Genomic DNA, 26,770 nt, shown 5'->3' on the forward strand with positions numbered 1-26,770 from the left:
ACTCAAAGATTTAACTATGACCACTGAACCATGAAAATGAAGTCAAGGTCAAATGACACCTGCCAGTTGGACATGTATACCTTACCATCATTCCATACATAAAATATAGTAGACCTAGTGTATACAGTATCAGAAAAACAGACCAAAACAAGAACTTAACTATAACCACTGAACCATGAAAATGAGGACAAACTCAAATGACACCTGCCAGTTGGACATGTACACCTTACAATCCTTCCATACACCAAATATACTAAACATATTGCTTATAGTATCCGAGATGTAGACTTGACCACCAAAACTTAACCTTGTTCACTTCTCTATGAAATGAGGTCAAGGTCAAGTGAAAACTGTCTGACAGACATGAAGACCTTGCAATGTATGCACATACCAAATACAGATATTTAATTACTCATAATAAGAGAGAAATTAGCATTAAATGTCTAAACCTTTTTTCAAGTAGTCACAGAACCATGAAAATGGGGTCATGGACACTTGCCATGTGACAGAGGGAAACTTCGTAACATAAGGCATCTATATACTAAGTATGAAGCATCCAGGTCTTCCACCTCCTAAAATATAAAGCTTTTTTAGAAGTTAGCTAACGCCGCCGCCGTCAGATCACTATCCTCATGTCCAGCTTTCTGCGACAAAAAAACTTTTGCAATGAGAGTAGGTGAAATAATCATTCAAAACCATAGATGTTTTTATCAAGTACACTGTAATGACACGAAAAGCTATAAAATATATAGTTCTCTTAACTTAAAATCCCAATGGAGATTTTGAAAAGTTAGCAGGTATGAGAAAGGCATATTTTCCCAAAGAGACAATGTCATGTAACCTCAGACTTGCACATGTCTGTAGGAATTGCACTTTCGATCTGTTCATGTAAAATTTGAACAAGCAGATGGTTGGCACTTTCCCGATGGTCTTAAACTTGATGATATAAGAGAACGACCATTTGATTTTATGAGAGGTGCTTGCAAGAGGATCTTATAAAAATCAAAAATAAATAAACTTATCAGTCTAAGGCAGGACGAAAGTGATATTGAGCAAAACAAAATGCTGTACACTTAAGTCAAAAGTACAAATAAATATTCGTGCGATATCCAAGCATGAAAATAAATAATGGAACCATGAAAATGAGACCAAGGTCGATCAGAAGTCTTCAAGACAAAATGTACGCTAACTTAATTTGCACCGGAACCTTGCCACTATTGTTGTTGTCTCTTTGACACATTCCCCATTTCCATTCTCAATTTTATACTATAAATGAAATTCTACATCAAGGCAATACCAAATGAACTTTTGATAAAAGAACAAATTAAACAAAAATGAATATTTGTAACCTTTAATATATCAATAACACGTGTATATGATCAACAAAAACAATAAAACACAATTTATATAAATCAAAGCACTGATAGTTCTTGTATCACAGATTATTTATAGCACTAGTTATCATCATCATTTACAAAGTCTAAAATCTCATAGCTTTCCTGGCGTATCTGAGTTTTTCTCCAGCTGTCCACGACTTTGACTTGACTCGGAAATGGCGTAAATCTTCTGAGTGGTCGGAATGAAGCATTGGTCGATAGCTCACTGGGTCACATAGATCTGGTTGTTCATTAAAGAATGCCTTGTAGCCACTATCCAGTAAATAAATTTCTGGAAAGTTCAGTAATGGATAGTTTTCTTTATTCAGTTCTCTGTCTTTGCTTCTGAGAAATCGTAACATTTTAGGACCTCTTTCGGACGAAAACTCACAGTGGAAGATAACTATCTGTTTATCTTTGGTCGGTTCTTGAAGCAAAGTTAAAATGGTCTCGTGCAAATACATATTCTCTGCTCCTCTGACATGTCCACCTTCAAACTCATACGGGTATCGGCAGTCGATGATCTTGTAGTCACTGATGACGTCATCGTAGTCTCCATTTACAACATCAGCAAGTGTCTGTGAAGTGATGCTTTTCAAATCAGAATGCTTTCCAGTAACAGTTGGTAAAGTATGTATTCTACTACCATCAGCAATAAAGTCGTCGTTCTCTTCAAGTTTGGTTACCACAGCTTTTATATCTGGATATACTTTTGGTCGTTTTGAACACGTTGAGTTGTCATCTTCTGGATACCGTCTCTTAGCAGATTTCGTCAAGGTATGTGTTAAAGTAATATGATCATCCATACCGAGACCAGAATCTTCGTCATCATCAGGAAACAGACTCCGTTTGATGTTTGGAGTCATCACAGACATAAGATTATCGGCCTTTACTGGAGTGGCATCAAAACTCAGTGTTGATACAGAGGCTGATATTGCATCAAAGTCACAATCTGTGTCGAATAATCTTTTGGAAAGCATAATTGTTGTTTGTCTGAAATTTGACTGTCAAGAAGAACTATTTGAATGTTTAATGCTGAAATATGAAATATTATGAATTTATATTTAAAAATTTTGAAATGACAATAAGTAATTTCTGTCTCTAATTGGGAACTCGTGCTCATCTCATTACTCAGTGTTTGTAATTGTGTTCAATTCGGGATAGAACTTGCAAAGCTTTGTTAATTATTTGCCAATCAATGTCTTTTCTTGGTTTTGTTACATCTTACAGATTTCTAAATCATTGCGTATTCATCAAAGGCTTCAACAACTAATTGCAATCAGGACACAAAGTTACAAGTGTAAAGAAGTATGAAAAATGTTCACATACATTTACTTATTAAACAAAAGAACTAAAAGTGTAAATAAATAAAATAAAAATATCAAAGATTTAAATTAAATAAAAAAACATTAAAATTTAGTTCCAATAAATATGGTATTGTGACAATAAATAACAGTACTAAGTCAAATAGTACTGAATTGTGTCAAACGGAATAAAAATTTAAAAAAATCAAATTAAAATAGATATAATTTAAATGTATTTAACTAACACAACTGTTCGCAAAGACTCCTTATTCAATAGTCCACAAGAACTTAATTGCTTTGTATATATAAATGCAAGTATAACTGGACATTTTTTGATGATCCACAAAGGACAAGGTTCACTTTTAGCACAAAATGGCCTAAAATATCATCTTTATCATCAAACACCAAATAGGTCACAATTTAGTTCATAAATGGGTCCATTTCAAAAGCCGTAATGCTAAATAAATCAGTTCTTTTCATAAAAGTACATAATATTCTCCAAAGTAGGCCCATTTTGGACATTTTGTCAAAATATGATGATTTTGTCAATTTTCAGACCTAATCAAGCTTTAGAAACACCTTGGCCTCCACCTACGATCCAAAATGTTTTGTAACCAAAAGATTCCAATTTTTATATAAAATTCATCAGTATAAACACTTTTTGGATCGTGGATGGAGTCCAAAGTTAATTATGCCAAAAACAATTATGGAAAAAAATTACCCAAATTGACATTAAAATACAAATAATGTTAATTTAAGGGGTCATAACTTCATAAATTTTCAAGGAAAGTGCCAAAAAAAATATATTTTGTCTAAATAGTATTATAACAAGTATTTCTATGTGAAATTTTTGTGCCTTTGCATTTGAAATTTAAAAAAATATTATAGAATCTATCCATTAATACCTTTCATATGTCCATAAGACAAAATTTACATGTAGTTATCATTTTGAATTTTGCCTTACATATTTGCATAAACGAGCCAATCTTCTTGATTTTAGTGGAGAACTGTAAACCCTGCCGAGGTAGTCTTATTTTATGATCTTATCATCAATACAATGTATCTATATGCATCGTGTAGAACGCCATATGCGGGTGCCGGTTTTGAACAATAAAAAAGATCAAAGTAAGTTCAAGTATCAAAATGTCTTTTTTGTGAATTGTTAGTACCAAATAATGTATTGCACGGAAGGAACCGAACCATAGTCTATTTCCAGCAAGCAATAGCAGACGTTTTCAGTGCTCTGGTTTCTCAAAGGCCTCTCTCTAGTTTTCCGTGTTGCAAATTTTGCGGCTTCGTATGCAAGTTATAGGATAAAACTACTTTTGACGATTTTTTCCTGTATATATATCAGATGTAATGTTTAAATAAAAGGGATGTGTCCCTTTGGTGCAGTGCTTCCCATTTATTTTAATACAACTAGAAATGGTCTTCATGACCTCCTTCTAAAATGTCAAAATATTTCGCCTTGTAATGAGTCCGGGATATGATTCCAAATAGGTGCAACAAATGCCGCAATATCATTATGAATTTCAATAAGTGAGATGTACATCATTGCGACAGCAACAAAACGACAAAAATAAACCCAACAGCCAAACAAATGATACACTAAGAACCTTATTCTCATTCGTTGTCGTTTGTTGATGTGGTTCATAAGTGTTTCTGGTTTCTATGTTTTATATAGATTTAGATCGTTGATTTTCCTGTTTTAGTCAATTTATGTGCCCTTTCATATGATGATAGTTCGATGTAAGCAAAGGCTCCGTGCTGAAGACCGTACTTTGACCTATTATGGTTAACTTAAAAACAAATTGTGACTTAAATGGAGAGTTGTCTCATTAGCACGTATGCCACATCTTCTTATATCTATTTGCATTGTAATTATTTTCGTTATTTCACATTACTAGACTAGACTAGTAATATCAAATGTCTGAAAGTATATTTTATCTCATTGGCACTCAAACCACACCTTTTTACGGTTTTACCCCATCGGAGAAAAAAGGCTTATTCTTTACCAAAAATCGTCCATATATATCATTCCGTTTAAGTTGGTTCAAATAGACCACTTTCGAGTTCATCCGTCACCGGCAAAAACTCGTCAATTATACGCGCCTTAATGACGTCATTTACCAGATAGAGGGGGTCGCCTGTATCCCTGCACTATTTACGTTCATCAAGCGTCTTAGTGATTGTCATTGTGCAGGATAAACTAGAAATAATGGTTGTTCTGTAGGTACATTATGACAATTCCCTAATGACAGCAATGCTGATTGTCAATTTTGAGAATTCAATTTGCCGAATAATTCGTACAATATAGAATTATAGTTTTCCAACCAATCGCTCAACATTGGAATGGAAGTGACGACGCCCCTAAACGCACAAATGACGTTCACTAAAACCAGAGTTTTTGACGGAAATGCACCGAACTCGAAAGTTGTCTATTATCTTTTTTCACGGTAAAACGGGTTTTTTAAAACCATTTCAAAATTTCACATTGGTCAAGTTTGAGTCTTTCAAGAGATACAAAGACCCCATTTTTTGTTAGGATTCGTGTGGCCTAAGTCTTTGGATTTCTATGTTCGTGTGGCCTAAGTCTTTGGTTTTCTATGTTCGTGTGGCCTAAGTCTTTAGTTTTCTATGTTTATTGTTTGTTAGGATTCGTGTGGCCTAAGTCTTTGGTTTTCTATGTTCGTGTGGCCTAAGTCTTTGGTTTTCTATGTTCGTGTGGCCTAAGTCTTTGGTTTTCTATGTTCGTGTGGCTTAAGTCTTTGGTTTTCTATGTTCGTGTGGCCTAAGTCTTTGGTTTTCTATGTTCGTGTGGCCTAAGTCTTTGGTTTTCTATGTTCGTGTGGCCTAAGTCTTTGGTTTTCTATGTTCGTGTGGCCTAAGTCTTTGGTTTTCTATGTTTATTGTGTTTTGTGTACTGTTGATTGTCTTTTAGTCGTTTTACATATGTTGCATGGCAATGATAGCATTGTAAGTATTTCGAGTAATGAGTTTAAACTTCCCAAGTCCCTAAAATTGTATCTTTCGCCTCTCTTTTAAACATCACCACAAAAACACAATCTAAATATTAATATAATCTTTAATATATCAAAAATACATTAACATGACTAATAACAGTAAAACACAGTATATATTAAACAAAGCACTGATAGTTCTTTTATCACAGAATACTTATAGCACTATCAATAATAACAAACAATATAAGACGGTCCTAAAATCTCATAGCTTTTCTAGCATATTTTCGCTTTTCTCCAGCTGTCCAAGACTTTGATTTGACGCGGAAATGGCGCAAATCTTCTGAGTGGTCAGAATGGAGCATTGGTCGATAGCTCACTGGGTCACAGAGCTCTGGCTGTTCATTGAATAATGCTTTGTAGCCATTATCTAGTAAATATATTTCTGGAAAGTTCAGTGATGGATAGTTTTCTTTATTGAGTTCTCGGTCTTTGCTTCTGAGAAATCTCAACATTTTAGGACCTCTTTCGGACGAAAACTCGCAGTGGAAGATGACAATCTGTTTATCTTTGGTTGGTTCTTGAAGCAAATGTAAAATGGTCTCGTGCAAATATATATTTTCTGCTCTTCTGATATGTCCTCCTTCAAATTCATACGGGTATCTGCAGTCGATGATCTTGTAGTCACTGATGACGTCATCGTAGTCTCCGTTAACAACATCAGCAAGTGTCTGTGGAGTGATGCTTTTCAAATCAGAATGTTTTCCAGTGATAGTTGGTAAAGTATGTAATCTACTTCCATCAGCAATGAAGTCATCGTTCTCCTCGAGTTTGGTTACAACAGCCTTTATATCTGAACAAACTTTTGTTCGTTTTGAACATCTTGAGTTATCGTCGTCTGCACGCTGTCTTTTGGTAGATTTCTGCAAACTTGATATAAAATTAACTTGATCATCCATACCAAGACCAGAATCTTCGTCATCATCGGTAAACAGACTTCGTTTGATGTTTGTACTAGTCATCACACACGTAAGATTATCGGTCTTTACTGGTGTAGAATCAAAACTAAGAGTAGATACAAATGCTGGAAATGTGTCAAATTCATCAACTGTGTCGAATAATCTTTTTGAAAGCATTGTGGTTACTTTTCTAAATTCTTACTGTCAAGTATTAGGATTTAAATGTTTAATGTTGAAATTTTACAAATGTTGAATTTTTATATTAAGTTTTTGACAATAAGTAATATCGGTCTCTAATTGGGAACTCGCACTCATCTCATTACTCAAAATGTTCAACTGGCCAATCAAACTTGCAACTTTAGGCTTCGTTAATTATTAGATTAATCGCAAATCAATGCCAATGATTGATTTGATTGACCAAAAAAGAAATTTTCTTTGGGATAAAGTATAAAAGTTGATTTCAATCATGACACAAACTGTACCAAGTGCACAGGAATGAGAAAAGTGTTAACGATTTTTTTTTTATTTCAAAATGTTAAAATTGGAACAAACTAAATTTTAAAAAGGAGAAAGAGCATAAGAATGATAATTGAAAAAAAAACAAGTTAAATTTATTTAATTTTTTAAATGTTTAGAATAAAAGTAAATAAAAAAGGTTAAACAAATATTGAAAAAAGGCATTCGGTTACCGCTTCTTAAGTAAACATTTCCAACATATGCATATTTGTTTGGGATCGCATAAATAGTTTGTCCACATCTTATTAAACGGAAGTGACCGACACGACTGTCATAGGTTTTCGGGAGTGTGCTAAATACTAATAAATTTATTTTGTTTTGTGTCGTTGGGTTGCTGTAACATGGACGTGTGCCCATATTCCGTTTTTTCATATTACACGAGTCGGCAGATGAGTTGCAAAAAATACAAAAATTATGATTTCCAAGCACCTTTCTTCTTATTTAACCCCTGTCGACCTCTAGGTTAATATATTGATCGATTTGTGTATACATAACGTTCAGTGGCAAATATTACATGTATATGAACAGCAATACATCGAAAAAAAACAGTATACATTTTTGTTTAGGGGCCAGCTGTAGCACGCCTAAGGGTGCATGAGTTTCTCACTTCACTGAAGACCAATTGGTGGCCTTGTCTGCTCTATGGTCGGGTTGTTGTCTCTTTGACACATTCCCCATTTTCCATTCTCAATTTTATTATATATGGATTTTGTATAATTGGTCGTCTGAGAAGATATGGGAGGTAATTTTGAACACCAACCAGAAACTACTAGAGGCTCTAAAGAGCCTGTGTCGCTCACCTTGGTCTATGTGCATATTATACAAAAGACACAGATGGATTCATGACAAAATTAAAAGAGGGGGGTTCCAACCCCGGAACCCTCCCACTGGATCTGCCACTGGTGTTTGTAGATCTTACTTTACTGAACATTCTTGAAACTTACAATTATCTCTATCTATAATGAAATTGGCCCAGTAGTGACAGTGGAAAATATTTTGTAAAAATTAAGAAAAAATTTACAAAATTTATGAAAATTGTTTAAAATTGACTATAAAGGGCAATTACTCCATAAGGGGTCCAAAAAATATTTTGGTCATGTTGACTTATTTGTAGGTCTTACTTTGCTGTTCATTATTGCTGTTTACAGTTTATCTCAATCTATAATAATATTCAAGATAACCAAAGGCTGCAAAAATTTCTTAAAATTACCAATCCATGGGCAGCAACTTAACAACGAGTTGCCTGATTGGTCTGAAAATTTCAGGACAGATAGATCTTGACCTGTTAAACATTTTTATCTCTGTCAGATTTGCTTTAAATGCTTTAGTTTCAGAGATATAAGCCAAAATCAACATTTTACCCCTATGTTCTATTTTTAGCCATGGCGGCCATCTTGGTTGGTTGGCCAGGTCACTGGACACATTTTTAAAACTATATCCCAATGATGATTGTGGCCAAGTTTGGTTAAATTTTGCCCCCGAGTTTCAGAGAAGATTATTGTAAAAGTTAACAATGACAGACGACGTTGAACGCCAAATGATGAAAAAAGCTCATTTGGCCCTTTAGGCCAAGTGAGTAAAAAAGAGAGTATTTTGGATAGTGACAGGAAAGTTTGAAAGGTAATATGTACATATTTCTCAAACCGAACGAAAACCCCACTAGCATGGGTTAAACTGCTGGATGTGGTGTTTATGATGACTGTTTTTTATCCATCGGTAAGCCAGTCAGTTATTATTGTATTTCTGGAATAGGAATTCCAGTCCTGGAAAGGGAGAATTGTGGCATGTCTTTATTGTTATACTCAATCAAGTCGGAGACCAAGTGATCAGTCGAAAGATCTGCCAAGCACTTATATATAAAGCTGGGAGGAGGGAATCTTAAGGAGAATATACGGTAGTAAGTTTAATGAGATTTCAGTGGCCTTTGTTAAAAGCAGTTACACTTTTCTTTTTTGGGTATTTATTTGTTAAATAAGCTAACATTGAATAGTTTAGTGTATTTTTAAATATTATGCTTCTAATAATGTTTCTATCAATTTGGATTGACATCAAAGTTTATGTGTATCTTGGCAGATATGTGTAGAGCTGATGGGTTGCTATATCATGGTAAATAAATCCTAGGTTGACAAGTTGATCTATATTCACTTGCTTAACATCCAATGGCAATTTATCAAAGGTAAAATCAGGACAACAAATTATCGATAGATATAACTTGGTTTAGGTTTTGATAATTGGTTCGTCTGAAATGAAGGGTTGTTATTAGGACAATCACTAGAAAAAAAAAGTTTTTTTGTTTGTTTGAAAGGAGCTGTAACCTTACTTTGCAAAAGAATTGTACATCCCTTGGTGTTGTAAAACGATGTTCAACGTGGGGAGACTCTAAATACACCAGGCATCGATTTAAGGTAGGCACTTAAAGTTAACCATCGAGAGACGTTAACCACCGAGAGTCGGTTTTTAGACCCGCCCAGTGCACCTAAGCACGCCTACTTTTGGAGCTCTTTAGTATGAAGATAAGAAAAATATACGAAATTACGGAACTGTGTACCCTGTTTTATCCTTGTTGTTGGTGTTTCTTACGCATGCGCACAAAGCACGGGGATAGTTACGGTTACTGACTCAGGAACCTTGTATTATATACCTCGGTTTACAGACGTTTTTAATAAACTGGATCACTGTTGTGTTCACTTATCGATACACTGCGATGGAATTACGGACCAGTTTAACATAAACATGGTAAATAGATAGACAGCTGATAATCATAATTGATTAAGAAATAACCTGGAAGAAGAAATGAGTTAACTATTGATTATAACAGAGACGAGAATGCCATCGTGTTTGTTCTGCTAAAAAAAGCAGGAACATTGGAGTTTATGGTTAGATTTTAAATATTTATTGTCTCCAAACTGGATAAATTTGATATAGTAACACCCCCCCTTTTTTTTAAATAACTCGAGAACCACACATCGCGCTCGCTTAACAAAGTAACAATAAGAAATAATTATTGTTAGTTTCAAGAATAATTAATCGCCAAAACTTATCCCCTCCCCGACATCAAAGGAAGTTAAATGTATTATCCCAAAATTAGACCAAATTATTATGATATAAGGACGTCGTGACAGGCTATTATTTTATTTTGTTTTGTTGGGGTTTTTTTTGCTTTGACGTCTTCCTTCTGTATGAAAAAAACATAATAGACCCCCCCTTTTTCCCCATAATATAGCTTTTTAAGAAGTCATAATTATTTGGACTACCCCTGAATATATTTCAGACAGACTCTTCTCTAAAAAAATGTAAACATGATTTGAGAGAAATCTTTGGAATAGTTTTTTAAATGATTTAATTATTATGTCATGTATGTAATTAACATTAAAATAGTTATAAACTGAGGCTACTAGTATAACACATAGTGTTATAGTAGTTGTAGTATATTAAGTATTGTCATATATTCTATATTGATACGTTCTGAATAGTGCTGTGGCTGTTCTGTACGATATGTGACTGTATGAAAGTACCCGTTGGGTACCAGGTATTATGATTGTAAACAATGCTGAATAAACGTGTCTTCTCAAATGTATTTCGTTAAATCGGCCAGATATATATTAAACAGGAACCATCGACACTACAATTGGCGACGAGGATAAAGAAGAAACATTGAACTTTAATGTGGTAAGCTGATTTTTGTAAAATGGCAGCTAAAATCGATTTAAATCCAGTTGGAAATTTCGATGTCAGTGGAGATAGACTCGGACAATCATGGACTCGGTGGTTGAGAAGTTTTGAACTTTATGCAACAGGAAAAGGTGTAGACGACAAGAAACAAAAGAAAGCATTATTATTGCACTGTGCAGGACTCGATGTACAGGATATATACTTCACATTAACGGAGGAAGATGGTGACGACGATTTTGATAAAACGATTAAAACATTGAAGAAACATTTTGATGCCAAGATAAATTTTTCAGTAGAACGTTATAATTTAAGAAGTATCAAACAAAATGAAACAGAAACAATAGATCAATACATCACAAGATTGAAACAACAAGTAGTATTGTGTGATCATCCAGACCCGGACGCACAAGTAAGGGACCAGGTCATAGAAAAATGTCGTTCTAATAGATTACGTACTCGACTTCTTGAAAAGGGACCAGGTTTGACCTTAGATGATGTAAGAACTATTGCAAGAACTTTAGAAATGGCTGAAAAGCATTCTCGCGAAATGGAGGGTGCAACTGGTTATGGCAACAACCCATCAAGTAGTCACGGAAGTGTTAATAGAGTCAATCAAAGAAAACCAACACAATATGGACAGAACAAAACAAAAACAAAATCAGGATTAAAATGCTATCGATGTGGGAGAGAAGGACACTTCGGTAAAGATCCATCTTGCCCGGCACAAGGTAAAACATGCAATAAATGTGGGAAAAGTGGTCATTTTGGAACCGTGTGTAAAACGAAACAAGGAGGGCAACAAAATCAAAGAAGATATGGTAAATATGGTACTAAAAGTGCAAAAGGTATTGTCAACTATGTGGAATCAGATGATGATGAATATGCATTTATTGTGAAAAATCAAAGTGATAAAAATGATGAAATTGAAATTAATGCTGGTGGCATAAATATAAAGTGTGTAATTGATAGCGGTGCATCAGTAAATATTATTTCAAGTGCATTGTGGGAAAAATTGAAAATTCAGAAAATTGTGTGTAAATCTGAAAAATCAGAAAAGAAATTATATTCTTATGGTAGTGAAACACCACTAGAGGTGTTAGGAAAATTCACATGTGAAATAAATGTCAAAGGTCAATCTGAAAGTGTAGAAGGTGCATTTTATGTTGTGAAAGGAAATAGTGTATCTTTGCTGGGAAAAGCAACAGCTATACAATTAGGTGTTTTGAAATTAGGAATTAATAACCGAATATATTCAATAAATGATATTAGAGAAAAATATAGTGATTGCTTTAAAGGAGTAGGCAAATTGGAAAATTTTAAATTAAAGTTGCACATAAATTCAGAAGTTGAGCCAGTTGCGCAAAGAATGTATAGGATACCGTTCACATTGAGGGAGAAAGTGGATAAAAAACTTGATGAATTAGAATCACAAGACATCATTGAGAGAGTAAATGACCAGACACCGTGGGTCAGTCCAGTTATTGTTGTTCCTAAACCTAATGGCGACATAAGGCTATGTGTTGACATGAGAGCAGCAAACAAGGCGATAGTACGCGAACGGCATCCGATACCAACTGTGGACGAAATATTGTACAAAATGAATGGCGGAGAATGGTTTAGTAAAATGGATTTGAGATATGGATTTCATCAATTGGAACTTGAAGAAGGTTCACGTGAGATAACGACTTTTGTCACACACAGGGGACTTTACCGTTATAAACGTTTGATGTTCGGGATAAATGCCGCACCTGAGAAATACCAACAAGTTATATCTCAAGTATTTCATGATATTGAAGGTGTCCAGAACATATCAGATGACATTGTTGTATTTGGTCGCACAAAAGAAGAACATGACGAAAGACTTAACCTAGTTTTAGACAGAATCCGTCAGAAAAAGTTAACTCTAAATGGTGACAAATGTGAATTTACTATGGACAAAATAACATTTATGGGTCATATCTTATCAAGAAATGGAATAGGACCAACACAAGAAAGAGTAAAGGATATGCTAAACGCAACAGAGCCGACAAATGGATCAGAAGTTAAGAGCTTTTTAGGCTTAGTTAACTATAGTGCAAGGTACATACCGAATCTTGCAACCATATCTGAACCACTTAGAAAATTAACAAAGAAGAATGAGACCTTCCGATGGGGAAAAGAGCAAAAAGAAAGTTTTGAAAAGCTAAAATATTCACTCAGTGAAGGAGAAACTCTAGGATATTATAGACTAGATGCAGATAAAACTCAACTTATTACAGACGCAAGCAATGTGGGACTAGGTGCTGTGTTAGTACAAGAAAATAAAGGAATGTCTCGAGTTATAAGTTATGCTAGTAGGGCGCTGTCAGAAACAGAAAAGAAATACTCAACAACAGAAAAAGAAGGATTAGCCGTGGTTTGGGCTTTTGAAAAGTTTCACTTGTATTTATACGGAATAGATTTTGAAATTATTACAGACCACAAAGCGTTAGAAAGTTTATATAACACAAAGTGTTTGAAAACAACCCAAAATGCAAGAATCCAACGATGGATGCTGAAGCTTATGTCGTATAATTATCAAATAAAATATTTACCTGGAAAACAAAATATTGCAGATGCGCTGTCACGACTGGTGGCAATTAACAAAACTGAATTCAAAGAAAGGAATGTCGCTGAAGAATTTGTAAGATTTTGCGCACAGGAAGGGACACCTAAAGCGTTAACAACACAAGAGATCGAAAAGGAAGCAAAAGTGGACACAGAATTATCAGAAGTTAGAAATTGTCTACAACAAGCTAAATGGAACCAGTCTGTTATGAGTGCTTATTACCCTGTAAAGAACGAACTGAGTGTAATAGGATATTTAGTAATGCGTGGACGAAGAATTATAATTCCAAAAACACTACAAGCTAAATGCTTGCAATTAGCTCATGAAGGACACTTAGGAATTGTAGGGACTAAACAGATGCTAAGAAGTAAGGTCTGGTGGCCAAACATGGATAAAGATGTAGAGAAATATGTTAAATCATGCCATGGCTGTCAGATTACATCTCAATTTTCACATCCAGAACCGCTGGAACCGACAAAGTTGCCTACAGGACCGTGGCAATACTTAGCGATTGATTTGCTAGGGCCGCTACCATCTGGACATTTTGTGTTTGTTGTAATAGATTATTACAGTCGCTATTATGAGATTGACATTACAAAAGACACTTCAAGTGAGAAAATGATAGATTCGCTTGAAAACATGTTTTTGCGTCATGGTTTACCACTATCTATCCGTTCTGACAATGGACCGCAATTTACGTCAAAACTATTTAAGCAATACTTGGAGGATATTGATGTGAAACATGTTAGAAACACACCATTATATCCAGCCGCGAACGGTGAAGTGGAACGTCAGAATAGATCTTTAATGAAAAGGATAAGGATCGCTCAGGCAGATGCAATGGACTGGAAACGAGAACTTAGAAAGTATATAATGGCGTATAGGACAAAACCGCATAGTGTGACTGGAGTTTCACCGTCGGAACTCTTATTCAAACGTAAGATAAGGACAAAGTTACCCGAGATATATTGCGAAGAAGATGTCACGACACTTGACGAAGAAGTGAAAGACAGAGACATGTACGCGAAACACAAGAACAAGATGTACATTGACGAGAAAAGAAACGCGCATGAAAGTGACTTGAAAACTGGAGACAATGTTTTAGTTAAACAACAATATACGAACAAAATGACAACTCCATTTATTTCAACACCTTACAAACTTGTTGACAAAATTGGTAATCAATGTGTTGTACAATCACCCGAAGGTGTACAATACCGTCGAAACACGACACATGTAAAGAAATATAACGATCGAAATGTTTCAAGTGAAAAGGACAATGACTGTGTTATGTTAGATGATCCGATTGAAACACCCAAACCGATTTCAGACGAAGCTGGTGATGTAACAAGACGTCCAGTGAGAGAGAGAAAAATGCCATCAAAATTTAATGACTATATTGTTTCATAATTTAGTTACATGTAGGATAGAAGGATTTGATATAGACAGTTAAAGTTTTATATTAGTAGGATTTGATAAAGACAGAAAAAAGTTTTGATTAGTTTTGAAAAGATAATAATTCTAGTAAGAATTTTCATTTTTGATTTTTGATATTTGATATTTTTTGAAAGTAGTTATTCTAGTCAAAGATAAAGAATATTCAGTCAGTTTTATTCTCTAGTCAGTTAATAGTTATTTTCATTCTAAAGAAAGAGGAGAGTGTAGTATATTAAGTATTGTCATATATTCTATATTGATACGTTCTGAATAGTGCTGTGGCTGTTCTGTACGATATGTGACTGTATGAAAGTACCCGTTGGGTACCAGGTATTATGATTGTAAACAATGCTGAATAAACGTGTCTTCTCAAATGTATTTCGTTAAATCGGCCAGATATATATTAAACAGGAACCATCGACACTACAGTAGTCTCAGCTATAAACTTTCCATTGTATTGACCAATTTGACTAACTCATATGCTCTTTCCCATAAATGTCACAATATCAATATATTACAGTAAAACTGATAGTTTGATGACATTGTTTAAGACTATTGACCTCAGGTCAGCCTAAACTGAGTTTAAAACTGTAATTTATTCATTAAAACAGTTCAAGACATGTACCTTCTGAAATGTGATTGCATCAAAATTAAACCTAAGGCATAACATACTTAGTGTGCAGGAAGTGCCACCAAATAAATACTGATTTGTAAAATTAGATGATGATATTTGTGAAGTCAAAGATATTATAGCTAGTTATAACTGGTTTTAGATATAAATCTGAGTAAAAGGTTGATTTATATGTGCTCTTTCATGTTTAGATTATAATTTAAATTTAATCTTCTGAAGTTTTTTATAAAATATTAAGACATTAAAATCACAATTACTTATTTATACACAAAAAAATAAATTTTGTCCTTTTTTAGTTGAATGACTGTACACAAACATTATACACACATAATTTTGATAATTCTGTAATGTTTTTTTTCTATAGCCCCAGAATGTGACAAAAGACTTTTTAATCCAGCTTTACAAAAAATAGAAATAGTTCAGCTACCATAAGACTGCTATGACAAAAATTCTGCAGTTTCCAGAATTTGAGGTAGAGTATAGTTAGAAATAGTTTGATTATGCAGATGCTTAGTTTGCCATAAACAATTATGCCCTTGATACAAACGCAGAGGAAACAAAAAAGTATGAAAATAGTTGAAAAAAGTAATCATTATTACCTAGTCATATACAATGTACTGTAAATAGAAAAAGAGAAAAGCACTGGTTATGATTTGGTATTTTTAATAGCATTATCATTTGTCCATAACTTAAAGCTTGGAATATATACTGGATTGAGCTTGATATTTATTTAATATCATTGACACATGGTTGCAAGAAATGAAAGATGGTAATTTAAACCTAGCAATTTTATTAAGATTTAAAAAAAAGCTTTTGATTTGGTAGAATATGACTTTCTTTGTTTAAAGCTCGACATGTATGGATTTAGTGAGACTACTGTTAGTTTTTTTAAGTCGTACCTGAATAACAAAAGGTATAAATTTGTAATGTTAACTCTGAACAATAACATGTAAAATTTGGTGTTCCCCAATGTTCTATACCTTGTCCTCTATTGTTTGTGCTATTTATAAATGACCTTCCCTTATGCATTAAAAATTGTGAAACAGACCTATATCATTGTATATGCTGATGACACCACTATTCATAAATCAGGGGGAAACATCTAGAAAATATAAATGATGATGTTCAAGAAGATTTATACAGGGTTGAAGAGTGGTGTAAAATGAATAACATGTTCATAGATGCAAATGAAACAAAATGTTTGATTACTGGAACAAAGCAGAAACTATTCAGACTTTTTAACCAAACTTGATAATAAATTAAAGTATTACAAAATTCTTCATGTGAAAAAATATTAGTTTCAAAATTGACAGCCCACTAAGTAACTGGAGAAATCAAATTGACCAAGGTTGTGCTAATATATCATCCAGAATATACCATCTTTCTTAAATACATTTTTTTTTTATATCTGCAAGAAAACATAATACAATGGGTGTTCTGCCCCTAATTGACTACTGTTGTATTATTTGGGATGAATGTAAAAATTGAGGGATAACAAGAATTTTAAAAATCCAAAAAAAGGGCAGCATGATAAATTCTAGATGCAGATCCGTTATCCCTCTTGGTATATAGGAGCACTATATTCTATGTTAACCTCCGATAGTAGGTATAAACATATACTGTTGATAGACGGTATATAGGAGCACTATATTCCATGTTAACCACCGACGGTGGGTATAGACAAATACTGGTGATAGACAGTATATAGGAGCACTATATTCTATGTTAACCACTGACGGTAGGTATAGCCAAATACTGTTGATAGACGGTATATAGGAGCACTATATCTTATGTTAACCACCGACGGTAGGTATAGACAAATACTGGTGATAGACGGTATATAGGAGCACTATATTGTATGTTAACTACCGACGGTAGGTATAGACAAATACTGTTAATAGACGGTATACAGGAGCACTATATTGTATGTTAACTACCGACAGTAGTTATAGACAAATACTGTTGATAGACGGTATATGGGAGCACTATATTGTATGTTAACTACCGACGGTAGGTATAGATAAATACTGTTGATAGACAGTATATAGGAGCACTATATTGTATGTTAACTACCAACAGTAGGTATAGACACATACTGTTGATACACGGTGTATAGGAGCACTATATTGTATGTTAACTACCGACGGTAGGTATAGACAAATACTGTTGATAGACGGTATATGGGAGCACTATATTGTATGTTAACCACCCACGGTAGGTATAGACATATACTGTTGATAGACGGTATATAGGAGCACTATATTGTATGTTAACCACTGACGGTAGGTATAGACAAATACTGTTGATAGACGGTATATAGGAGCACTATATTGTATGTTAACTACCGACGGTAGGTATAGACAAATACTGTTGATAGACGGTATACAGGAGCACTATATTGTATGTTAACTACCGACAGTAGGTATAGACAAATACTGTTGATAGACGGTATATGGGAGCACTATATTGTATGTTAACCACCGACGGTAGGTATAGACAAATACTGTTGATAGACGGTATATACATTGTAGGAGCACTATATTGTATGTTAACCACCGATGGTAGGTATATACAAATACTGTTGATAGACGGTATATAGAAGCACTATATTGTATGTTAACTACCGACAATAGGTATAGACAAATACTGTTGATAGACGTTATATGGGAGCATAATATTGTATGTTAACCACCGACGGTAGGTATAGACATATACTGTTGATAGATGGTATATAGGAGCACTATATTGTATGTTAACTACCGACAGTAGGTATAGACAAATACTGTTGATAGACGGTATATGGGAGCACTATATTGTATGTTAACCACCGACGGTAGGTATAGACAAATACTGGTGATAGACGGTATATAGGAGCACTATATTGTATGTTAACCACTGACGGTAGGTATAGACTAATACTGTTGATAGACGGTATGTAGGAGCACTATATCTTATGATAACCACCGACGGTAGGTATAGACAAATACTGGTGATAGACGGTATATAGGAGCAACTACCGACAGTAGGTATAGATAGATACTGTTGATAGACGGTATCAAAGAGCACTATATTGTATGTTAACTAGCGACGGTAGGTATAGACAAATACTGTTGATAAACGGTATAAAGGAGCACTATATTGTATGTTAACTACCGACAGTAGGTATAGACAAATACTGTTGATAGACGGTATATAGGAGCACTATATTGTCTGTTAACCACCGACGGTAGGTATAGACAAATACTGTTGATAAATGGTATATAGGAGCACTATATTGTATGTTAACTACAGACGGTAGGTATAGACAAATACTGTTGATAGACAGTATATAGGAGCACTATATTGTATGTTAACCACCGACAGTAGGTATAGACACATACTGTTGATACACGGTATATAGGAGCACTATATTGTATGTTAACTACCGACAGTAGGTATAGACAAATATTGTTGATAGACGGTTTATGGGAGCACTATATTGTATGTTAAACACCGACGGTAGGTATAGAAAAATACTGTTGATAGACGGTATATAGGAGCACTATATTGTATGTTAACCACCGACGGTAGGTATAGACAAATACTGTTGATAGACGGTATATAGGAGCACTATATTGTATGTTAACTACCGACGGTAGGTATGGACAAATACTGTTGATAGACGGTATACAGGAGCACTATATTGTATGTTAACTACCGACAGTAGGTATAGACAGATACTGTTGATAGACGGTATCAAAGAGCACTATATTGTATGTTAACTACCGACGGTAGGTATAGACAAATACTGTTGATAGACGACATATGGGAGCACTATATCTTATGTTAACCACCGACGGTAGGTATAGACAAATACTGGTGATAGACGGTATATAGGAGCAACTACCGACAGTAGGTATAGACAGATACTCTTGATAGACGGTATCAAAGAGCACTATATTGTATGTTAACCAGCGACGGTAGGTATAGACAAATACTGTTGATAAACGGTATATAGGAGCACTATATTGTATGTTAACTACCGACAGTAGGTATAGACAAATACTGTTGATAGACGGTATATAGGAGCACTATATTGTATGTTAACCACCGACGGTAGGTATAGACAAATACTGTTGATAAATGGTATATAGGAGCACTATATTGTATGTTAACTACAGACGGTAGGTATAGACAAATACTGTTGATAGACAGTATATAGGAGCACTATATTGTATGTTAACCACCGACAGTAGGTATAGACTCATACTGTTGATACACGGTATATAGGAGCACTATATTGTATGTTAACTACCGACGGTAGGTATAGACAAATACTGTTGATAGACGGTATATGGGAACACTATATTGTATGTTAACCACCGACGGTAGGTATAGACATATACTGTTGATAGATGGTATATAGGAGCACTATATTGTTTGTTAACTACCGACGGTAGGTATAGACAAATACTGTTGATAGACGGTTTATGGGAGCACTATATTGTATGTTAACTACCGACGGTAGGTATAGATAAATACAGGAGCACTATATTGTATGTTAACTACCAACAGTAGGTATAGACACATACTGTTGATACACGGTATATAGGAGCACTATATTGTATGTTAACTACCGACGGTAGGTATAGACAAATACTGTTGATAGATGGTATATAGGAGCACTATATTGTATGTTAACTACCGACAGTAGGTATATACAAATACTGTTGATAGACGGTATATAGGAGCACTATATTGTATGTTAACTACAGACGGTAGGTATAGACAAATACTGTTGATAGACAGTATATAGGAGCACTATATTGTATGTTAACCACCGACAGTAGGTATAGACACATACTGTTGATACACGGTATATAGGAGCACTATATTGTATGTTAACTACCGACAGTAGGTATAGACAAATATTGTTGATAGACGGTTTATGGGAGCACTATATTGTAAGTTAAACACCGACGGTAGGTATAGAAAAATACTGTTGATAGACGGTATATAGAAGCACTATATTGTATGTTAACCACCGACGGTAGGTATAGACAAATACTGTTGATAGACGGTATATAGGAGCACTATATTGTATGTTAACTACCGACGGTAGGTATGGACAAATACTGTTGATAGACGGTATACAGGAGCACTATATTGTATGTTAACTACCGACAGTAGGTATAGACAAATACTGTTGATAGACGGTATATGGGAGCACTATATTGTATGTTAACCACCGACGGTAGGTATAGACAAATACTGTTGATAGACGGTATATAGGAGCACTATATTGTATGTTAACCACCGACGGTAGGTATAGACAAATACTGTTGATAGACGGTATATAGAAGCACTATATTGTATGTTAACTACCGACAGTAGGTATAGACAAATACTGTTGATAGACGGTTTATGGGAGCACTATATTGTATGTTAACCACCGACGGTAGGTATAGACATATACTGTTGATATACGGTATATAGGAGCACTATATTGTATGTTTACCACTGACGGTAGGTATAGACAAATACTGTTGATAGACGGTATATAGGAGCACTATATTGTATGTTAACTACCGACGGTAGGTATAGACAAATACTGTTGATAGACGGTATACAGGAGCACTATATTGTATGTTAACTACCGACAGTAGGTATAGACAAATACTGTTGATAGACGGTATATGGGAGCACTATATTGTATGTTAACCACCGACGGTAGGTATAGACAAATACTGTTGATAGACGGTATATACATTGTAGGAGCACTATATTGTATGTTAACCACCGATGGTAGGTATATACAAATACTGTTGATAGACGGTATATAGAAGCACTATATTGTATGTTAACTACCGACAATAGGTATAGACAAATACTGTTGATAGACGTTATATGGGAGCATAATATTGTATGTTAACCACCGACGGTAGGTATAGACATATACTGTTGATAGATGGTATATAGGAGCACTATATTGTATGTTAACTACCGACAGTAGGTATAGACAAATACTGTTGATAGACGGTATATGGGAGCACTATATTGTATGTTAACCACCGACGGTAGGTATAGACAAATACTGGTGATAGACGGTATATAGGAGCACTATATTGTATGTTAACCACTGACGGTAGGTATAGACTAATACTGTTGATAGACGGTATGTAGGAGCACTATATCTTATGATAACCACCGACGGTAGGTATAGACAAATACTGGTGATAGACGGTATATAGGAGCAACTACCGACAGTAGGTATAGATAGATACTGTTGATAGACGGTATCAAAGAGCACTATATTGTATGTTAACTAGCGACGGTAGGTATAGACAAATACTGTTGATAAACGGTATAAAGGAGCACTATATTGTATGTTAACTACCGACAGTAGGTATAGACAAATACTGTTGATAGACGGTATATAGGAGCACTATATTGTCTGTTAACCACCGACGGTAGGTATAGACAAATACTGTTGATAAATGGTATATAGGAGCACTATATTGTATGTTAACTACAGACGGTAGGTATAGACAAATACTGTTGATAGACAGTATATAGGAGCACTATATTGTATGTTAACCACCGACAGTAGGTATAGACACATACTGTTGATACACGGTATATAGGAGCACTATATTGTATGTTAACTACCGACAGTAGGTATAGACAAATATTGTTGATAGACGGTTTATGGGAGCACTATATTGTATGTTAAACACCGACGGTAGGTATAGAAAAATACTGTTGATAGACGGTATATAGGAGCACTATATTGTATGTTAACCACCGACGGTAGGTATAGACAAATACTGTTGATAGACGGTATATAGGAGCACTATATTGTATGTTAACTACCGACGGTAGGTATGGACAAATACTGTTGATAGACGGTATACAGGAGCACTATATTGTATGTTAACTACCGACAGTAGGTATAGACAGATACTGTTGATAGACGGTATCAAAGAGCACTATATTGTATGTTAACTACCGACGGTAGGTATAGACAAATACTGTTGATAGACGACATATGGGAGCACTATATCTTATGTTAACCACCGACGGTAGGTATAGACAAATACTGGTGATAGACGGTATATAGGAGCAACTACCGACAGTAGGTATAGACAGATACTCTTGATAGACGGTATCAAAGAGCACTATATTGTATGTTAACCAGCGACGGTAGGTATAGACAAATACTGTTGATAAACGGTATATAGGAGCACTATATTGTATGTTAACTACCGACAGTAGGTATAGACAAATACTGTTGATAGACGGTATATAGGAGCACTATATTGTATGTTAACCACCGACGGTAGGTATAGACAAATACTGTTGATAAATGGTATATAGGAGCACTATATTGTATGTTAACTACAGACGGTAGGTATAGACAAATACTGTTGATAGACAGTATATAGGAGCACTATATTGTATGTTAACCACCGACAGTAGGTATAGACTCATACTGTTGATACACGGTATATAGGAGCACTATATTGTATGTTAACTACCGACGGTAGGTATAGACAAATACTGTTGATAGACGGTATATGGGAACACTATATTGTATGTTAACCACCGACGGTAGGTATAGACATATACTGTTGATAGATGGTATATAGGAGCACTATATTGTTTGTTAACTACCGACGGTAGGTATAGACAAATACTGTTGATAGACGGTTTATGGGAGCACTATATTGTATGTTAACTACCGACGGTAGGTATAGATAAATACAGGAGCACTATATTGTATGTTAACTACCAACAGTAGGTATAGACACATACTGTTGATACACGGTATATAGGAGCACTATATTGTATGTTAACTACCGACGGTAGGTATAGACAAATACTGTTGATAGATGGTATATAGGAGCACTATATTGTATGTTAACTACCGACAGTAGGTATATACAAATACTGTTGATAGACGGTATATAGGAGCACTATATTGTATGTTAACTACAGACGGTAGGTATAGACAAATACTGTTGATAGACAGTATATAGGAGCACTATATTGTATGTTAACCACCGACAGTAGGTATAGACACATACTGTTGATACACGGTATATAGGAGCACTATATTGTATGTTAACTACCGACAGTAGGTATAGACAAATATTGTTGATAGACGGTTTATGGGAGCACTATATTGTAAGTTAAACACCGACGGTAGGTATAGAAAAATACTGTTGATAGACGGTATATAGAAGCACTATATTGTATGTTAACCACCGACGGTAGGTATAGACAAATACTGTTGATAGACGGTATATAGGAGCACTATATTGTATGTTAACTACCGACGGTAGGTATGGACAAATACTGTTGATAGACGGTATACAGGAGCACTATATTGTATGTTAACTACCGACAGTAGGTATAGACAAATACTGTTGATAGACGGTATATGGGAGCACTATATTGTATGTTAACCACCGACGGTAGGTATAGACAAATACTGTTGATAGACGGTATATAGGAGCACTATATTGTATGTTAACCACCGACGGTAGGTATAGACAAATACTGTTGATAGACGGTATATAGAAGCACTATATTGTATGTTAACTACCGACAGTAGGTATAGACAAATACTGTTGATAGACGGTTTATGGGAGCACTATATTGTATGTTAACCACCGACGGTAGGTATAGACATATACTGTTGATATACGGTATATAGGAGCACTATATTGTATGTTTACCACTGACGGTAGGTATAGACAAATACTGTTGATAGACGGTATATATGAGCACTATATTGTATGTTAACTACCGACGGTAGGTATAGACAAATACTGTTGATAGACGGTATACAGGAGCACTATATTGTATGTTAACTACCGACAGTAGGTATAGACAAATACTGTTGATAGACGGTATATGGGAGCACTATATTGTATGTTAACCACCGACGGTAGGTATAGACAAATATTGTTGATAGACGGTATATACATTGTAGGAGCACTATATTGTATGTTAACCACCGATGATAGGTATATACAAATACTGTTGATAGACGGTATATAGAAGCACTATATTGTATGTTAACTACCGACAGTAGGTATAGACAAATACTGTTGATAGACGGTTTATGGGAGCATTATATTGTATGTTAAGCACCGACGGTAGGTATAGACATATACTGTTGATAGATGGTATATAGGAGCACTATATTGTATGTTAACTACCGACAGTAGGTATAGACAAATGCTGTTGATAGACGGTATATGGGAGCACTATATTGTATGTTAACCACCGACGGTAGGTATAGACAAATACTGGTGATAGACGGTATATAGGAGCACTATATTGTATATTAACCACTGACGGTAGGTATAGACTAATACTGTTGATAGACGGTATGTAGGAGCACTATATCTTATGTTAACCACCGACGGTAGGTATAGACAAATACTGGTGATAGACGGTATATAGGAGCAACTACCGACAGTAGGTATAGACAGATACTGTTGATAGACGGTATCAAAGAGCATTATATTGTATGTTAACCAGCGACGGTAGGTATAGACAAATACTGTTGATAAACGGTATATAGGAGCACTATATTGTATGTTAACTACCGACAGTAGGTATAGACAAATACTGTTGATAGACGGTATATAGGAGCACTATATTGTATGTTAACCACCGACGGTAGGTATAGACAAATACTGTTGATAAATGGTATATAGGAGCACTATATTGTATGTTAACTACAGACGGTAGGTATAGACAAATACTGTTGATAGACAGTATATAGGAGCACTATATTGTATGTTAACCACCGACAGTAGGTATAGACACATACTGTTGATACACGGTATATAGGAGCACTATATTGTATGTTAACTACCGACGGTAGGTATAGACAAATACTGTTGATAGACGGTATATGGGAGCACTATATTGTATGTTAACCACCGACGGTAGGTATAGACATATACTGTTGATAGATGGTATATAGGAGCACTATATTGTATGTTAACTACCGACGGTAGGTATAGACAAATACTGTTGATAGACGGTTTATGGGAGCACTATATTGTATGTTAACCACCGACGGTAGGTATAGACAAATACTGTTGATGGATGGTGCAAAGGAGTACTATATCGTATGTTAACCACTGACGGTAGGTTTAGACAAATACTGTTGATAGACGGTATATAGGAGAACTGTATTGTATTTTAACCACCGACGGTAGGTATAGACAAATACTGTTGATATACGGTATATAGGAGTATTGTATTTTATGTCAAACATCGACGATAGGTATGGACAAAATCCGACAAATACTGTATACAGACAGTGTATAGAAGTACTGTATTGTATGGTAAACACTGACGGTTGGTGTAGACAATTTCTGTATCATGCATCAATTGTAAATAAAAGTATCATGTGAGTGACACAGGCTCATTGAAGCCTCTAGTTTTGATATTATTAATGTGGAGATCTGGTCTAATTTATCATTTCCTCTATTACATGCATGATAACTGCAACAATTGAATTGAAATAAAAGTGATAATATTTCTGTTGTAGGTTATCAAGATTTAGTGTTTCCATACAAGTGACAAAGATTGAAGAACAAAAACATCTCAAACTTTACAGGACAGAGTAGACTTTTTTCACTGTGCTTAGTTTTGTCTTTATGTCTAAATTATGATACCTTTAAAAAAAACAATAAAATATGGAATAGCATTTATTTCTATCTTATAAAGTGGAGTGAAGAAATAAGGGGTCATTCAAAACATAAGAATATATTGCTATCATATATGCAGATCAGCAGCCCATACATTTGCTATAGCACATAAATATGGGACCAATAATTTCAAGTTGCCTTTTAAAAAAGACCTTATTAATGTTATGCGAGATACCACCAAAGACCACTAGGTGTTGATCAAATGATATTGTAAATAAGAGGGTTGTCCAAAATATTTCCAACAGCTGTTTGATATACACTACCTTAATCAAACCACAATGGTAAAAAAACAGTTTTGGTCAGTCTTAAAAGAAGCAAATATAATTTAGAAAAAGTGCAAGCTGTTGATAAAAACTACAAATAACTGCCAGTCCTAAATGTGGGTGGAGATTACCATTTAGCACAAATGAGTTTCTGGACTAAAGAAAGTAATTTCGGCACAAACCGATTATACCCTTTCAAAAACTATGTGTAGTCGGTTTTATAAAAGTGGCAGATTATCTTTCTATCTAGAGTATCTATGACAACTAGCTGCTGCTCCTAGTGACGTTAGTCTTTGGTTTATGAAAAGATTGGATATATTGTCACAATTCTTTTCTAAGGTACCGGTCTG

The 26,770-nt window shown here is 34.8% G+C and overlaps 2 protein-coding genes and 1 long non-coding RNA gene across 3 annotated transcripts; 1 reads left to right on the top strand and 2 right to left on the bottom strand.

Moving 5' to 3' along the window:
• Positions 1 to 1,374: 1,374 nt before the first annotated feature.
• On the bottom strand, positions 1,375 to 2,380 carry LOC139519182 (M-phase inducer phosphatase-like). The gene has a single exon (XM_071311049.1). It carries the CDS (start codon positions 2,354 to 2,356, stop codon positions 1,481 to 1,483), a length of 876 nt encoding a protein of 291 aa, XP_071167150.1. The 5' UTR covers positions 2,357 to 2,380; the 3' UTR covers positions 1,375 to 1,480.
• A 3,433-nt stretch (positions 2,381 to 5,813) lies between these two features.
• LOC139519191 (M-phase inducer phosphatase-like) lies at positions 5,814 to 7,057 on the bottom strand. Its single transcript, XM_071311062.1, has one exon. It carries the CDS (start codon positions 6,774 to 6,776, stop codon positions 5,898 to 5,900), a length of 879 nt encoding a protein of 292 aa, XP_071167163.1. The 5' UTR covers positions 6,777 to 7,057; the 3' UTR covers positions 5,814 to 5,897.
• A 2,767-nt stretch (positions 7,058 to 9,824) lies between these two features.
• LOC139523958 (uncharacterized) lies at positions 9,825 to 26,618 on the top strand. The gene is made up of 3 exons (XR_011664720.1): positions 9,825 to 9,991; positions 15,807 to 15,914; positions 25,998 to 26,618. It is a non-coding gene; the product is annotated as an uncharacterized lncRNA (long non-coding RNA).
• The last annotated feature ends 152 nt before the right edge of the window (positions 26,619 to 26,770 follow it).

Source organism: Mytilus edulis, chromosome 1 (genome assembly GCF_963676685.1).
Source record: "Mytilus edulis chromosome 1, xbMytEdul2.2, whole genome shotgun sequence".
NCBI classification, from domain to species: domain Eukaryota; kingdom Metazoa; phylum Mollusca; class Bivalvia; order Mytilida; family Mytilidae; genus Mytilus; species Mytilus edulis.

Bases quoted from the DNA above. Each gene is read 5' to 3' on its own strand.
- LOC139519182 (XM_071311049.1), bottom strand. From the start codon at position 2,356: ATGCTTTCCAAAAGATTATTCGACACAGATTGTGACTTTGATGCAATA.
- LOC139519191 (XM_071311062.1), bottom strand. From the start codon at position 6,776: ATGCTTTCAAAAAGATTATTCGACACAGTTGATGAATTTGACACATTT.